Here is a 19,271-nt window from a genome sequence, read left to right as displayed (position 1 = left end):
TCCAAGTAATGAAAAGCAAAGGCCTGCAAACAAAAATACTCTATCCAGTGAGGTTCTCAATTAAAATGGAAGGTGAAATAAAAAGTTTCACAGAAAAAAGAAGGCTCAAAGACTACACCTCCACCAAAGCAGAACTGAAAGATATGCTAAAAGGACTGAAATGAGAAGAGGAAGGAAACGAATGAGAGAGAGAACAGAAGTACAAAGAGGATAACATAAATGAATGCCTATCATTAATAACCTTAAATATAAGTGAATTAAATGCTCCAATCAAAAGATATAGGGTAGCTGAATGGATAAGAAAACATGACCCACACATATGCTACCTACAATAGACCCATCTCAGAATAAAAGAACTACACAGACTGAAAGTGAAGGGCTGGAAAAATTATTCCAAGCAAATGGACAGGAAAAAAAAGCCAGGGTAGCAATACTTATATCAGACAAAATAAACTAAAAAAAAAAGCCATAAAAAGAGACACTGAAGGACACTTCATAATACTCAAGTGAAGAATCCATCAAAAAGACATAAACATTGTAAACATATATGTATCTAACATAGAAGAACCCAAATATATAAGGAAAATTTGGAGGATTTCAAGAAAGATATATATAGCAATACATTTATCCTAGAAGATTTTAACGCCCTACTCTAAAAAACGGATAGATCTTCTAAACAAAATATCAACAAGGATACTGTGGCATTGAACAATTCCATAGGTCATATTGACTTTATATATATGTTATATATATGATATATATATATATATATATATATATATCATATATATAACTTTTCATCCCAAAGATGCAAAGTACTCAGCTTTTCAAATGCACATGGAACATTTTACAAAATAGACCATATTATAGGACAAAAAATCAACGTCAACAAATTCAAGAAAATGGAAATCATATCAAGCATTTTCTTTGACCATGAGTGACTCAAACTAGAATCCAACCTCAAAGAAAAAACTCAAAAACACTCACATTGTTTGAGGTTGAATGGCAAGCTATTAAACAATGAATGGGTTAACAATGAGGTCAAGAAAGAAATTTAAAAGATTCTGGAAAGAAATTAAAATGAAAACACAACAGTCCAAAACTTATGGGACACAGCAAAGGCAGTTCTGAGAGAGAAGTTCATAGCCATACAGGCCTACCTAAAAAAAACATAGAAACACTTCAAATAAACAACCTAACTGAACATATACTAGATTAGAGGAACAACAACAAAGCCAGGAGTAAGTAGAGGGAAAGAAATAACCAAGATCAGAGTACAATAAAATGACACAGAGACTAAAATGACAATCCAAAGGATCAATAAATCCAGGAGCTGGTTCTTTGAAAAGATAAACAAAATTGACAGACTCATCAAGAAAAAAAGAAAGAGGACCCAAATAAACACAATTAGAAATGAAAGAGGAAAGGTTACAACTGATACCACAGAGACACAAAGGATTGTAAGAAATTATTATGAACAAGTATATGTGCCAAGAAATTTAAAAACCTGTGTGAAATGGACAAATTTCTAGAAAAAATATAATCTCCCAGAACTGAATGAAGAAGAAACAGAAAGCCTGAACTTACCAATAACAGCTGATGAAATTGAAGCAGTAATAAAAAAACCCTGGCCACACTGGCCTTGGACTGGATGCTTTCACAGGGGAATTTTAAGGAAGAGTTAACCCTTATTCTTCTCAGACTATTCCAAAAAATCCAAGAAGAGGGAAGACTCCCAAACTCTTTTTATGAAGCCAGCACCATCCCTATCCCAAAACCAGATAAAGATACAACAAAGAAAGAAAAATTCAGGCCAACATTGCTGATGAACATAGATGCCATAGTCCTCAACACAATATTGGCAAACTGCATCCAGCAATACATTAAAAAGGTCATACACAATGATCAAGTTGATTCATCCCAGGGATGCAAGGATGGTACAATATTCACAAATTAATAAATGTATCACATTACATAAATAAAGAAAAGACAAAATTACATGATCATATCAAGATGCAGAAAAAGCATTTGTTAAAGTACAGTGCCCATTTTTGATAAAACATTCAGCAAAGTGGGAATAGAGGGAACATTCCTGAACAGGATAAAGATCATATATAAGAAATCTACAGCCCACATCCTGCTCAACTAGTAAAAACTAAAAGCTTTGCTACTAAGATCAGGAATGAGACAAGGATGTCCACTTTCACCTCTTCTATTCAATACAGTACTGGGAGTACAAGCCACAGTATTCAGACAAGAAATAGAAATAAAAGGCATCCAAACTGGAAATGAGGAAGTAAAACTGTCACTGTTTGCCGATGATATTATAGTGTACATAGAAAACCCCATAGACTCCACCAAAAAACTATGAGACCTAATAAGCAAATTTTGCAAAACAGCAGGGTTCATAGCCAAGGGTTAGAAATCAAAGGCAATTTTACACACCAACAATGAAAGATCAGAATCAGAAATTAGGAAAATATCCCATTACCTATAGTAATTGGAAAAATAAAATATGTCGAAATAAACATTACCAAGAAGATGAAAGACCCAGCAAACTACTCTTTTCTGTGTACTGAGAAAACTGCACAACACTGAAGAAAGAAATTAAAACACAAACAAATGGAAGCATATACAATGTTCATGGATTGGAAGAATCAACATCATCAAAATGTCCATATTACCCAAAGCTATGTATAGATTCAATGCTATCCTTATTAAAATACCAGTGATATATTTCAAAGATATAGAACAAACATTTCAAAAATTTATATGGAACTGTAAATGACACCAAGTAGCCATGGCAACTTTGAGAAAGAGAAGCAAAGTAGAAGGAATCACAATACCTGACATATGACTATATTACAAGGTCACTATAATCAAAACAGCCTGGTACTGGCAGAAGGACATACACATAGACCAATGGAGCAGAATAGAGAGCCCAGAAATAAACAAAAGTCTCTATGGTCAATTAATATTCAACAAAGGGGGCAGAAGCTTAAAATGGAGTAAAAATAGCCTCTTCAACAAATGGCATTGGGAGATCTGGACAGCTACATGCAGAGAAATGTAACTCGATTACCAACTTACACAGTAAAGAAAAATAAATTAAAGGTGGGTAAAAGACATAAATGTATGCTGTGACACCACAAAAGTACTAGAGGAGAACATAGGTAGGAAAATCTCAGATATTCTATACAGCAACATCATCACTGATATGTCTCCTAGAGCAAGGGACATAAATGAAAGAATAAAAATGAGATCTCATCAAAATAAAAGTCTTCTGCATGGATAAAGAAAACAGCATTAAAATGAAAAGATAACCAAATGTAAGGGGAAAAACACATTTGCAAATGATACCTCAGACAAGGGTTTGATCTCCAAAATATATAAAGAGCTCACATGATTCCACTTCAGAAAGACAAACAATGCAAGTAAAAAATGGGCAAAGGACATGAATAGATACTTCTCCAGGGAGGACATACAGAGTGCCCAGAGACATATGAAAAGATGCTCAGTATCAGTTGCCATTGGAGAGATGCAAATTAAAACCACAATGAGATACCACTTTACACCAGTGAGAATGGCCATTATAAGCAAGTCAACAAACAACTAGTGTTGGGGAAGCTGTAGAGAAAAAAGTACCCTAGTACACTGCTGGTGGGAAGGCAGCCTGGTGTAGCCACTATGGAAAACAATACGGAAATTCCTCAGAAAACTAAAAATCGAACTGCCTTTTGACCTGGCAATTACACTGGTGGTATTATGCCCTAAGAACCCTGAAACACCAGTTCAAAATAATCTATGCATCCCAATGTTCGTAGCAGGACAATTTACAATAGCCTAGTGCTGGAAGCAATCTAAGTGCCCATCAGTAAATGAATGGATCAAAAAACTGGTACATTTACACAATGGAATACTATGCAGCAGAGAGAAAAAAGGAGCTCCTACTCTTCATAACAGCATGGATGGATCTGGAAAGCATGCTTAGTGAAGTAAGCCAAATGGTGAGAGAAATACCATATGATCTCACTTATAAGTGGAACCTAATCAAGAAAAGAAACAAGCAAGCAAAATATAATCAGAGACATGGAAATAAAGTACATTTACCAGAAGTGAGGGGGGATAGGGACAATAAGGGAAGAGCTGTCAAGGAACATGTGTGAAGGACACATGGACAAAGCCAAAAGGGGTAGGTTTGAGGATGGAAGTGTGGTAGGGTGGGGCAGGAAGCATGATATGGGGGAAATGTAGACAACTGTACTTGAATAATAAGAATAAGAATAAGAATAAGGAGGATGAGGAGGAAGAGGACAAGTAGGAGGAGGGGGAGAATGGGAAAATATTTTCACATGTATAACATGGATGAACTTTGAGCATATTATGCCAAGTTAAATGAGCCAGTCACAAAAACAAAAATACTATGCTTCCAGTGAAGTACCAACACAAAATCATAAAAAAAGAATGTGAATTTGTGGTTGCAAGGGTCCAGGGAGAAGGTGAAATGGGGAACTGCTGTTTAATGGGTATTAGATCTGGTTTGCAAAATGAAAATCTTCTGGTAATAGTTTTACAACAATGTCAATATTCTTAAAATTACTTAACTGCAAACTTAAAAGTCATTAAAATGGCAAGTTTATGTTAATTTTTCACAATCAGAAGCAAAATACTTCTGAATCCCATATCTTACAAACCTGTCCAAAAACTTCTTCATTAACAGTGAAAGTGAGGTCTAGTATATCTGTGATATTATTGTCCTTCATCCATTGCAAGCTCTGGTGGAACTCCTCATCCAAATATTCCAGGTCACTTAAACTGCAGGGCCTGAGTTTATGTAAAGGGAGAAAGGTTAAACAAATGTATGTACAGACCTCATTCCAAATATTTTAAAATTATTATTTTATTAACATATAATTTCCATACTGTGGCAGTTGTTTTTTTTTTACATTTTTTATTGTTCAATTATAGTTGTCTCAATTTTCCCCATTGCTCTCTCCTGCCCTGCCCATCACCCCTCTCCCACACTCAATCTCCCTGACATTGTCCTTCATGGGTTCTTTATACCTGTCCCTTGACTTGATCCTTCTCCTTTTTTCTCCTGTTATCTCCCTCCTTTTACCCCTCTGGTCACTACCAGTTTGTTTTTTATTTCCATGTCTTTGGTTCTATTTTGCTTGCTTGGTTGTTTTGTTGATTAGGTTCCACTTATAGCTGAGGTCATATGGTATTTGTTTTTCACCACCTGGTTTATTTCACTTAGCATTTAACCAAAATGTTGTTATGCCACTCCTGGCTAAAACAATAGAGAGCTGTTTTAACAATTTGATACGTTTGAATATATTGCTGTTTTACTATTTAAAAAATACTAAATTATCTACAATAATAAACATAAAATAATTATTGACTCATGAACTCTCTATGGCAATTAGACAAAATATTTATTTTAAAACAAGTTTTAGACACATCAATTTTAATTAATAATTAAAAATGTTTATAATATTCATTTAAGTTATAATTATTTGAGCAAAGTATTTCATATTCATTATATGATGTTATAATAGTCTTATATGTGTACATAAAACTTCAATGCTTTCTTTTTTAACTTTATTTTTATTGTTCAAGAAAAGTTGTCTTTATTTTCCCCTCACCATTCCCCCCAACCCCAGCCATGCCCAGTTCCCATCCTTGATCCTACCCTCCTTTGGTTTTTTTCATGTGTCCTTTGTTGATGTTCCTGAAAATTTTTCCACCTTTGCCCCATTATCCCCTCCCACCTCCCCTCTGGCTGCTGTCAGTTTGCTCTTCATTTCAATGTCTCTGGTTATATTTTGCTTGCTTGTTTGTTTTCTTGATTAGGTTCCACTTACTGTATTAAAATTTTTATGTGATATCTAATTACTCAGAAAAGTAAACCACCACAAATCTAAGAGGAATTGTTAGACAAAACAGGGACAAAAGGGCCAGAGGCACTAGGTAGGCCAGCACCTGTTGTCTTACAGGTAAGGCCATATGGTCCCTGGCTTGCAATATACTTACAGTCTCAGGAGTGCCTTATAGAAAGGTCTTGTAAAGAAGGCATCAAGAAGGTACTGATGTATCAGAGCCAGACCTAGGATACGACCACTAAACCTGAACCTGGAACACAAACAAGACAGAGATTTAAGAGCAGGTAGAATTTTACATTGTTAAATATATTAACTTATATTTACATTGGATGTATTTCTTTATAGTACTCATCTTAAGACACCTAAGGCATGTGTCAATTGATGACACAAGGGAGACAACCATTCTCCTCCCTATTCTTTACCATAAACACTGCCTATGTGCTTGGTATGTACTAAAGGAACTATTCTCTTCCCCAAGTACCAGAATAAAATCATTTGGTCAGCATTCTCTTCCCAGGCCTGAGAATATAAGAAGCCAAGGGAAGAAAGGTGCTGGTGAAGGGGATTTCTGGATAAACAGCCTACACTGACCCTGAGGAGAACCTGAACCCAAGGACATAGACAGTTTTCTGTCTGTGCATCCTTACCTATTGAAACATTCCAGAAAAAAACACCTGAAGTTTAATGTGTGTCCACTATACTGGGGAGTGGAGGAATTGAGTAAAAAACACATATTGCAGTTGAGCTCACATTCAGTGGGAAGAATTACATTGATTTACATTGTGTTAAGCAATGAGCTGAGTTTTCATTGCCACTTAATATTGTCAGGCCAAACATACAAAGAAGAAGGTCTCTCCTGGAAACAATTTGTCATGTAGACCTGGCCACTTCCAGGTGTCCTTTACTAATTTAAATCCTTGTTGAAGTCAGTAGCTTCCTGCAATTTTTGCTAGCAACCTGCTTAACTGGATGCAGAGGCTCTCTAGAACTTGATCCCACCAGTGCTCTACTCCTGAACAGCTTCTTGTTGGCCAGGTCTAGCACACCAGTTTTTCCACTATGCCAGACTTGTCCATCAGTAGCACCTACCTCCATAACTAGGGTCCTCTTGTTCTCTTCCCATATGTCTAGATTTTCATCTAAGTAAAGAATTAGGTTGTGAATTTTCTCAGGTCCTCCCAGTTAGAATTCCCAACTAACCCATCTCCACTACTTTTTCATAAGGCTTTTTTTAGACTCGAAAGATTTTTTATTCCATAGTGGCTATAAAAAAAAAAAAACACTGTTAAAATGACTAGACTATCTGATCTTGTAGAATAAGCATAATTATAAACAATACTTCAAATTGTCATGTTAGAAATAGTAAATGTTTTTTGCATGAAATAACATACAAGTATTATTGAGTCTGAAGAGGAACTCAGTAAGGGTGCTATGGGGCACTGTAGATGGGGAGGTTCACAAAGTAATCAAACATCTTAGAATTTTTGAGGCCAGTGTGCTCTCAGTGCTTTTTACTGACCACTCCAATAACTGATGATTCCCAACACGGTAACCATAGTCTTGTGCATGAAAACACAGTTCATACCAATACAGACTTGCTTACTCTAAAGCTTTACAACTGATGCTTTTTACAATATGGTGGACTTGTGGCTTTCCACATAGAGATGACTGAGACCACTCAAAGTGTGAATAGAGCAAATATCAACACAGAGGTGTCTGGCCAAGTACTATATTAATTTGGAAGTGGTCCTGGAAATCCTAGTAAAGAGAAATTGGCTGGGAGTAAGTATCCTCAGATATGAAATACATGAAAATATTACATGATAATATTACTTACAGTTCCATGTTAAAGAAAAATGAACATCTCAAGGTTTGAATATGGCAGCAGGGTTGGTGTAAGCTGAGTCCACTTGTTCCTGCCCCCAATCTGGATTTTCAGCTGAACTTCCAACAACCTGAACAATCAACTGAATCCTAGCTGATATAAAGTTTTAAAGCCAAGAAGTACAGAAGGTGCTTCATAGAGTCTGGTAAGGGATTTTTGTAAGTGGAAGGGGAAATACCTTGTGCATGTCTCCTGTCACAGCTGAGAAACTAGAGAGAAATTGAAATTCTGGAATTTCCTCTCCCCTTGGACCCAGGATACTTAGTTCCACACAGCAATCCCCAACCTAAGTTGGCGAAAACTTGGGGGGCATTCCACTGAGATTGTGAGACCCAAGCTGCACACTCACAGCATGCAGTGCATCCATTGTTGCAGCACCAACCTTGAGAGCCCAGGATAGGGGCTGAGACTGATAAAGGGACCAGGTAGCCACACTGAGGTCTGTTACAGTCACCTACAGGCTGCAGTCAGCAGTGACTTTGGAAGGCATTTTGTTCCTTAAGGAGGTTTTATGCATGGAGACCCAGTCAGTGATCCAGTTGTGTGGATTGGGTATTGCATAGAGATTGATAAGGGGAACTGAAGTGTGGATGGACAAAAAGACCAGAGGTACTAAGCCCCAATTGCATGCAAAAATTGCATGCACAGCTGGTCTATCAGAAGAGATTGAAATGGGAACTCCAGAGCTCCCTGTCCTTTGAACTGTGCAGCTGTAAAAATACCAACAGCAATAGAGAGGAAAAGGGGTGACTATGAGGTCTCTGGAAGTAGGAAGCAGTGAGGTTCCACCACACTTGTGAAAATAAGAGATAGCTAATTTAGTATGAAGAGCTTCTATGGTTTAGGCACCAGATTGAATGGTTCACTATATGTGCTCAGATTTTGATAGAAACCAACTGATGCAACAAGGCTGATTGCTGGGGAGTCACAGGGCAGAGACTGAAGCAGAGAACGTGCTGAGTAGCTTGTTCATCAACAGTTTTTCCATTCTGAAGCATGTGCATGTCACCTTAACCCCATCGTGAACTCCTTGTGCAGCTCTGCTGCTTTGGAGAGAAAGCTAGCTGAATGGAAAAATATTTTTGGCTTGTTCTGAATTTCCCTCAGCTGTGCCAAGTCATGATAGGTATTTGGGTTCTTTCCCACTGAGACCAGCTTTTTGGAGAGATCAGAAATTTGTGCAATGACAGGTTTTTTTGGCTCCACCTAGGTTGGCTTGCAAGACAACCATGTGTTGCCTAGGGCAGAGAGTTCTGGACTGTGTCTCTTGTGAATGCTGTAGACTGGAAGTTAGATGGGTGAGAGTTGAGCTCCTGAGATACTCTGCAGTGAGGCAAACTTATTGTCAGCCATGGCAAGAGAAAGGAGTGCCCATCCTCCTTGTAGGGTTTGTATGCACCACCCTCAATGTAGAAACTCTGTAGAACAGCCCTGCAAGGTCCAAAATTCTCCTGCTAGGTACATTTCCACAGGGGAAATGAAGACAAACTCCAAACAGATTTTCAAAGTATGAGAGTTTTGGAGGAGATTGCCTGAAAACAGGACAGAGAGCTTAGCCTCCTACTGAGGTCTTGGAATGAGAAAGAGAGCTTAGCCTGCACCTGTGGTCTGGTCTTGTCCCAGGCCCAATGTGGGACTCTTTTGAACTCTTCTCTGAAGTCCAGAACTTCTGAGCTCACTCCTGTGAAAGGTACATTGAGAATGCACCCATTCTGAATAGGAAGTGAGCCTACCTATGGAAGCAGTTGCCAGAGTCTGTGGCAAAGACTGAAGGGGCTGGCTTGGAGTAGGAGCTACTCTCCCCCTCACAGAACACCCTAAGACAGAAGGACCAATAAAATGGGAAACCTGACAACCCTATCTCAACAGACCTGCTCTCATCTTATAGACCCTCATTAAAAAGCTAAGGAGAAAGACCAGGTGAACCCAGGGAGGGGCAGAGTGGCCAAGGGGGAGGCCAACCTCAGGGAACCTTTGCTCTTATACAGAACTTTTATTAGTTCCAAGCAGAAAAAAGCTGACTCTTTTACACAGACTGGCCCTTCACACGCACAAGCAGGCCTAGTAAACACAGACACAAGCAGAAAACAGCCCAGTGGCTACAGAGAGATAGCCTAGGGCTGGTTAAAATCAACATCTGAAAATGACCTGTATCTGAATCCCATTCATCTGGACCCAGAAACAACAAAATCATTTGTAGGCTTCATCTTATACAAAAACTCAAACCAACTAGCCACACAATCATTATACCCAAAGGAGGATTCCTGAAGCTCTGGACTCTGCTGGGAGCAACTCCTCATCAAGGGGCAGCAACTGCACACATGGAGGTTGAGAGTTACTCTTACTATCACCCAGTCAAAAGCTATACAATTACCTGTGAAAAAGCCACAAGCATTTAAGATAAAAGTACAACAAGGAGATAACAGTATTAAGAAGAAACACTTCTAGGCCATGGATTTTGGGTGTTCTGAAAGATTGTACAACTAAACTTAGTAAGACATCTTTATCACAAAACAACCAAAGAGGAAGGTTCAGGAGACACAGCATGCCTACCTAACATACAGAGATCAAGTGGGGTGACAAAGAAAAATATCCTAACCAAAAGAACAACAGAAGTCCCCACAGAAAGAAAGAAAAGACATAGATAAAATTAAAGCAACACAAATATCAAATGCAGAGTTTAAAATAACAATTGTAAGGATGCGGAAAGGTCTTACAACTCTTACCTAGGGGAACAATAGATGATCTTAGTGAGAATTTAAATAAAGATATTGTAAGCATTAAAAAGGGTATAGAAAACATAAATAAGAACATAAGAGAAATAAAACTTATAATATCTGAAATGAAGAATTTGCTTGATGGAATCAAAAGTAGACTAGAGGAAGCACAGGATCAAAACAGCAAATTAGAGGGCAGGATGGTAATATTGAGCCAAAGAAAAAAATAAAAAAAGAAAGAGACTTAAGAGAAATGAGGGAATTCTAAGGGACCTTTGGGATAACATATAGCATAACAACATCCACATCATAGGAGTGCCAGGAGATGAGTGTGAGAGGACAGAAGAAGTAATGGTGGAACATGTCCACAACCTGGTGAAGAAAAATGGCACACAAGTTCAAGAAAGATAGAGAGTTCCAATAAAGATAAATCCAAAGAGACCTAGAGCAAGACACATCATAATTAAAATAGCAAAACTTAAAGACAAAGAAAGAATTTTAAAGGTGGTTAGAGAGAACCAGTCAGTTACATACACAGAATCTCAAATTATTTATTAACATAAACACTACAGACCAGAAGAGATTGCCAGAAAATGTTCAGAGTGATGAAAGCTAAGAATATGCAGCCTTGATTGTTCTACCCAGCAAGGCTATCATTTAAAATCAAAGGCCAATTAAAGAGCTTCTCAGACAAAATCAGATTAAAGGAGTTCATTATCACCAAACCAATGATGCAAGAAATGTTAAAAAGAAGAAATACATACCTAGAGAGAAAAACATAGGTACAATACAAAAAACGACAATAAGGAAGTACCTGTCTATAAAAACTTTAAATGTAAATAGGGAGTCTGGCCAAAATGGAGGCATAGGTGGTAATGCCTTGCTTCCTCACACAATCAAAAGAAGGATAACAACTAATTTAAAAATAATAAACAACCAGAACTTCCAGAAAGGTGAACTGTGTGGAACTCTGACAATCAAAGAGTTAAAGAAATATTAACCCAGACTGGTAGGAGGGGTGGAATGGGCAGAAGGGTAGAGATGACCCATGGTAACATGGCTGACATAGTTTGGTGAAGCAGGGGCTGGCTGACCAGGAAACTGAAGACTCAAAACTTCTGGATGTAGAATTCTGTGGTGGTCATGAGAAACTTTCAGTCTCACAGGTGAGTTCTTTGGAAAGTGGGGCTAGAGTGGAGCAAGTGAGCACCACAGTTCCCTCTCTGACACCTTCCCCACATACAGAGTCAAAATGCAGTGGAGAGGGTTGCTCTGCACTAGCGAATACCTAAGGCTCTTCCCCTTACAACATAGCTCATGCACTAAAACAAATGAATATGACCCAAATGAAATAACAGATCAAAACTCCAGAAAAAGTCTAAGCAATGAGGTGATAGACAATTTATCTGATGCAAAGTTCAAACACTGGTAATCAGGATGCAAAGTTCAAACACTGGTAATCAGGATGCTCACAGAATTGATTGAGCTTGGTAGCAAAATGAAGGAAGAAATGAAAGCTGTACAAAGGGAAATGCATAAAAAATACAGAGAACCAATAGTAAAGGGAAGGAAACCAGGATGCAAAACAGTAATTTGGAACAAAAGAAAGAAATAAGCGTCCAACTGGAACAGAGAGAAGAAACAAGAATTCAAAAAAAAAAAAAGGAGGAGCTTAGGAACCTATGGGACAATTTTAAGCATTCTAGTGTCTGAATTATGGGGGCACCAGAAGGAGAAGAGGAAGAGCAAGAAATTCAAAACTAATTTGAAAAAATAATTAAGGAGAACTTGCCCAATCTGCCAAAGGAAATAGACTTCCAGGAGTTCCAGGAAGCCCAGAGAGTCCCAAAGAAATTGGTCCCAAAGATGAACACACCATAATTAAGGCACATCATAATTAAGTTACCTAGGTTTAATGATAAGAAGAGAATCTTAAAAGCAGCAAGAGAAAAGGAGATAGTTACCAACAAAGGAGTTCCCATAAGGCTATCAGCTGATTTCTCAAGCCCATCAGTAAATGAATGGATCAAAGAACTATGGTACATTTACACAATGGAATTCTATGCAGCAGAGAGAAAGAAGGAGCTACTACCCTTTGTGACAGCGTGGATGGAGCTGGAAAACATTATGCTAAGTGAAACAAGCCAGGCAGTCAAAGACAAATACCATATGATCTTACCTTTAACAGGAACCTAAACAACAAAACAAAGAAACAAGCAAAATATAACCAAAGACACTGAAATAGAGGACAGGCTGACAGTGACCACAGGGGAGAGAAGAGGGAATTTCAGGGGACAATGGGAAGGGTTCAAGGGAACAAATTTAAAGGACACATGGTCAAAAACTAGGGGGAGGGTGGTAATGGGAGGGAAGTGGGGAGGGTTGGAAGGGTGGGCTGGATTGGGAGTAAAAAGGAGAAAACTGTACTTGAACAATGATTAATTTTTTTTTAAATTACCTTTATTAAAAAAAAAACAAAATTTTACAGGCAAGAAGGGGCAGGAAAGAAATATTTGAAGTCATGAAAGGCAAGGGCCTGCATCCAAGATTACTGTATCCAGCAAAGGTATCATTTAGAATGGAAGGACAGATAAAGTGCTTCCCAGATAAGGTCAAGTTAAAGGAGTTCATCAACACCAAAGCCTTATTATATGTAATGTTAAAGGTACTTAGACCTAAGAAAGAGAAAATGATCAAAAACTATGAATAATAAAATGACAACAAAGTTATAACTATCAATAATTGAACCTAATTAGCAAAAACAAAAACTAAGCACACAACTAGAACAGGAAGAGGATCATAGAAATGGAGATCACATGGAGGGTTATCAGTGGGGAGGCACAGGAGGAGGATGGGAGGGAAAAGTTACAGGGAATAAGGCAAAAAGTAGACAGGAGTAGGTTAAAGGGGCATAAGATAGGCAGAGGTAGGTAGGAAATAGAGAAGCCGAAAAACTTATATGTACAACCCATGGACATGAACTAAGGGGGTGGGATGCTGGATAGTGGGGGTTGCAGGGCAGAGGGGAGACAAAGAGGAGAAAAATGTTGGGACAAATATAATAGCATAATCAATAAAATTTACTTAAAATGTAAATGGATTAAATGCTCTTATAAAAAAACATAGAATAGCCAAATAGATAAGAAACCATGACCCACATATGCTGTCTGCAAGAGACCCCCTATTAGAGCAAAATATTTTCACAAGCTGATAGTAAAGGTATGGAGGAAAACATTCCATGTGGTGGGCAGAGAGACCCTCAGTTAACCAGCTGCAGAGAAGGACCCACCAAAAAATTCCCAACAACAATCAAAACCCAAATACAAAACCCCAAATTCTTCTGAACTGAAGAAGACAGTGGAAGGAATCAAAAGCAGGGTCAATGGAGCAGAGGATCAGATCAGTGAACTGGAGGACACAATAGAAAAAACTACTCAGATAGAGCAAGGAAAGGAAAAGAGACTCAGAAAGAATGAAGGGGGGTTAAGGGAAATGCAGGACAACATGAAACATAGTAATATCCAAACAATAGGGATACCAGAAGGAGAAGAAGAGGAAGGGATAGAAAAACTGTTTGAAAAGTAATGATGGAAAATTTCCCTAATTTGACGAGAGAAAAATGACATAAATTCAGGAAACACAAAGAGTCCCAATCAAGAGGAGCCCAAAGAGTCCACTTCAAAACACATCATAATTAAAATGGCAAAATTCCAAGACACAGACAGAATCTTAAAGGCAGCAAGGGAGAAAGAGGACCTAACATACAAAGGGACCCTGATAAGACTAGCATTCACTTCTCAATGAAAATATTCCAAGCTACAAGGGATTGGCAAGGAATATTCCAAGCGATGGAAAATGAAGGCCTGAAACCAAGATGACTCTATCCAAAAAGGTTCTCAAAATGGAAGGTAAAATAAGGAATTTCCCAGACAAAAGAAGCATCAAAGAATACACCTACTCAAAATCAGCACTGCAAAAGATGCTAAAGGGTGTTCTTTAAGAAAAGGTAAAAAAAAGAGTGAGAGAGGGAGGAACATGGGTATGAAGGAAGTAAAATGGCAATGAGTAAGTACCTATCAGTAATAACCTTAAATGTAAGTGGTTTAAATGCTCCAATCATAAGACATAGAGTAGCTGAATGGATAAGAAATCATGACCCACACATAAGCTGCCTACAACAGACCCATCTCAGAACAAAAGACCTACACAGACTGAAAGTGAAGAGTTGGAAAAAAATATTCCAAGCAAATGGACAGGATAAAAAGCCAAGGTAGCAATACTCATATCAGACAAAATGGACTACAAAACAAGGACAATAAAAAGAGACCCAGAAGGTCACTTCATAATACTCAAGAGAAGAACCCACCAAGAAGGCATAAACATTGTAAATATATATGCACTCAACATAGGAGCACCCGAATATAGAAGGAAAATCTTGGAGGACTTCAAGAAAGATATTGACAGCAACACATTTTTAGTAGGGGATTTTAATACACCACTGTCAAAAATGGGCAAATCTTCTAAACAAAATATGAACAAAGACATTGTAGTATTGAACAATGTCCTAGATCAACTGGATTTAACTTGTGTGTGTGTATACAAACACACAAGTTAAATATATGTATATAAATAAATGTATAATAAAGAATATATTCTTTCATACCAAAGCATATATATAAATATATATATTTACACATACAAGTTAAAGAGTATATATATATATATATATATATATTCTTTATATTTATACTCTTTAAGAGTGTGTAGGTGTGAAGAATATATATATTCTTCCATCCCAAAGAAGCAAAATACACACTTTTTCAAATGCACAAGGAACACTCAAAGATAGACCATATGACAGGACACAAAACAAGCCTCAACAAACTCAAGAAAATTGAAATCATATTAAGCATTTTCTCTAATCACAAGGGAATGAAACTAGAAACCACCCCCAAGGAAAAAAATCAAAAACACTCAAATTCATGGAGATTGAATAGTATGCCATTAAACAATGATTGGGTCAAGAATGTGATAAATGAAGAAATCAAAAAAGTTTATGGAGACAAGTGAAAATTAACTCACAACATTCCAAAACTTATGGGACACAGTGAAGGCAGTCCTGAGAGGGAAGTTCACAGCTATACAGGCCTATCTTAAACAAAAAAATAGAAACATTTGAAATAAACAACCAAACTCTACAGCTACAAGAACAAGAGTAACAATAGCAAAGACAGCCTAGAACAAGTAGAGAAAGGAAATAACCAAGATTCGAGCAGAATTAAATTATATAGAGAATAAAAAACAATTGTAAGGATCAATAAACCCAAGAGCTGGTTCTTTGAAAAGATAAACAAAGTAGACAAACCTTTAAGCAGACTTATCAAGAAAAAAAGAGAGAGGACGCAAATAAACACAATCAGACATGAAAGAGGAGAGGTTCCAACTGATACCACAAAAATACAAAGGATTGTAAGAAATTACTACAAAGAACTATATGCCAAGAAATTTGAAAGCCTAGGTGAAATGGACAAATTCCTAGAAAAATATAACCTTCTAACCCTTGATGAAGAAGAAACAGAAAGCCTGAACAGACCAATAAAAACTGATGAAATTGGAGCAGTAATAAAAAAACTCCCAACACACAAAAGCCCTGGACCAGACATTTTCACAGGAGAAGTTTAAAAAATTCAATGAAGAGCTAACCAGTAACCTTCACAGATTATTCCAAACAATCCAAGAAGACAGAAGACTTCCAAACTCTTTATGAAGCCAGCATCATCCTAATCCCAAAACCAGATGAAGACAAAAGAAAGAAAACTACAGGCCAATATCGCTGATGGACATAGATGCTAAAATCCTCAAAAAAAAAAAAAAAATATAGGCACACCACATCAAGCAATACATTAAAAAGATCATACACCATGATCTTTAAAGTGGGATTCATTCCAGTGATGCCAGGATGGTACAATATTTTCAAATCAATAAAAGTAATACATCTACATAAACAAAAGGAAAGACAAAAATTACATAATCATAATATTGGATACAGAAAATAATTGATACAATACAGCACACATTTATGATAACACAGCAAAGTGGGAATAGAGGGAGCATTCCTCAACATAGTAAAAGAAATATGGGAGACCTACAACCACCATCATACTCAAGGAGCAAAAACTAAAAACTTTCCCACTAAGATCAGGAACAAGACAAGGTTGTCCACTTTCACCACTCCTATTCAACATAGTATTGAAAGTCTTAGCCACTGCAATCAAAAAAAGAAAAAGAAGTAAAAGGCATCCAAATTGGAAAGGAGCAAAACTATCATTGTTTGCAGATGACATGATAGTGTACATAGAAAATCCTGTAGACTCCACCAAGAAAACTACTCAAACTAATAAGTGAATTTGGCAAAACAGTGGAATACAAAGTCAATATTCAGAAGTCAAACACATTTTTGTACACAGACAATGAAAGATCAGAATCAGAGATCAGGAAAAGAGTTCCCATTTGATATAGCAACAAGAAAAATAAAGTACCTAGGAATAAATCTAATTAAGAGGTAAAAGACCTGTACTCAGAAAACTACACAACACTGAAGAAAGAAATTAAGAAACACACAAACAACTGGAAGCATGTGCCATGTTCATGGATTGGAAGAATTAACATCATCAACTTGTCCATACTACCAAAAGCAATTTATAGATTCAACTCACTCCTTATTAAAGTACCAATGACATATTTCACAGATATTTCAAAAACTTGTATGGAACCATAAGTGACCCTGAATAGCTGCAGAAATTTTGAGAAAGAAGAACAAAGTAGGAGGGATCACAATACCTTATATCAAACAGTATTACAAGGCAACTGCAATCAAAACAGACTGGCATAAGAACACACATATAGAGCAATGGAACAGAATAGAGAGCCCAGAAATAGGAAATGTCTCAATGATAAATTAATATTTGACAAAGGGGACAGAAGCAGAAAATGGAGTAAAAATTGCATCTTCAACAAATGGTATTGCAGGATCTGGAGAGGTACATGCAAAAAAAATGAAACTAGATCACCAACTTACACCATAAAGAGTTAGATAAAACACTTAAATATAATTCATGACACCATAGAAATGCCATGGAAATCATAGGCAAAAAAAATGTCATATATTCTATGCAGCAATATTTTTTTCTGATATGTCCCCTAGACCAAGGGGCATAAAAGAAACAATAAAAAAATGTGGTCTCATCAAAAGAAGAAGCTTCTGCACAGCTAAAGAAAGCAACATTAGAATGGAAAAAGAACCAACTGGATGGGAAAACAGATTTGCCAATAATACCTCTGACAAGGGTTTGGTCTCCAAAATATATAAAGAAGTCACATGAGTCCACTCCACTCCAGGAAGACAAAAAAAAAAAATAATTAAAAATGGGCCAAAGACCTGAATAGACACTTCTCCAAGGAGGATATACAGAGGCCCCAGAGAAACAAGAAAAAAATGCTCAGCATCACTAGCCATCAGAGAGATGCAAATTAAAACCACAGTGAGATACCACTTCACATCACTGAGAGTGGCCATCATAAACATATCAACCAACAACTACTGTTGGTGAAGATGTGGAGAAAAGGGAACCCTAGTGCACCACTTGTGGGAAAGCAGACTGGTGTAGACATTGTGGAAAACAGTATGCAATTTCCTCAGAAAAATAAAAATGGGACTGCCTTTTGACCTGACAATTCCACTGCTGGGATTATATCCTAAGAACCCTGAAAAACCAATTCAAAAGATTCTATGCACCCCAATGTTCATAGCCACACAATTTACAACAGTCAAGTGCTAGAAGCAACCTTAGTGCCCATTAGTAAATGAATGAATCAAAAAACTATGGCACATTTACACAATGGAATACTATGCAGCAGAAAGAAAGAAGGAGCTCCTACCTTTTGTGACAGCATGGATGAAACTAGAGAGCCTTATGCTAAGTGAAGTAAGCCAGGTGGTGTGTGACAAATACCATATCATATCACCTTTAAGTGGAACCTAATCAAAGTAATAATATAAAACAAACAAGCAAGGAAAAATATAACCAGAGACATTGAAATTAAGAACAAATGGACAGCAACCAGAGGGGTGATGGGTGGGGGTAATGGGAGGGAAAGGGTCAAGAGTGTTCTGGAATAAATATAAAGAGAGGGGGAGGTCGGGGGGGGGGGAGCAGACAGCTGTATGTGAATAACAATAAAATTTAAAAAAATGGAAAAAAAAGAACAATATGACAATAACCCAAAGGGAGTGTGAGGGGATGATAGGGAGAAAAGGGGAAGACATTTCAGGAACAACTATAAAGGGTGAATGTACAAAACCAAGGAGGCAGGGAATCAAAGGAAGGAGGTGGTGATGGCTCGGTGGGAGGGAGTAGTGGTGGGAAATGCAGACAACTGTTTTTGAACCACAATAAAATTAAAAAAAAAATCACAGCCAAAATGAATCACAGAGACTGAAAAACAAAACAAAACAGTATAGAAGATGAGTGAAAACAAGAGGTTGTTCTAAAAAGACAAATGAGATTGATGAACCTTTAACTAGACACATCAAAAAAAAGAGAGAGGGCCCAAATAATTAATGTCAGAAACAATAAAACTGAAATATCAACTGATATTACAGAAATACAAGGAATAAGGACAAATTACTATGTAAGAAATTACTGTGAGCAACTGTATACCAAGAAATTGGTCAACCTGTGTGAAAAGGACAAATTTCTAGAATCAGACAATCTTCCAAAGTGA

At 37.2% G+C, this 19,271-nt stretch overlaps 1 protein-coding gene across 1 annotated transcript in view; it reads right to left on the bottom strand.

Annotated features, from left to right (window-relative positions):
- The window catches only part of HECW1 (HECT, C2 and WW domain containing E3 ubiquitin protein ligase 1), a 583,340-nt gene that overhangs the window by 41,191 nt on the left and 522,878 nt on the right, over positions 1 to 19,271 (bottom strand). The window contains 2 exon segments of the mRNA XM_028525426.2: positions 4,695 to 4,824; positions 6,037 to 6,135. Of these exon segments, the coding sequence (XP_028381227.1) occupies positions 4,695 to 4,824; positions 6,037 to 6,135 (229 nt within the window).

This window comes from Phyllostomus discolor, chromosome 10, assembly GCF_004126475.2.
Source record: "Phyllostomus discolor isolate MPI-MPIP mPhyDis1 chromosome 10, mPhyDis1.pri.v3, whole genome shotgun sequence".
NCBI classification, from domain to species: domain Eukaryota; kingdom Metazoa; phylum Chordata; class Mammalia; order Chiroptera; family Phyllostomidae; genus Phyllostomus; species Phyllostomus discolor.
This window is presented reverse-complemented; position numbering and strand designations above follow the sequence as displayed.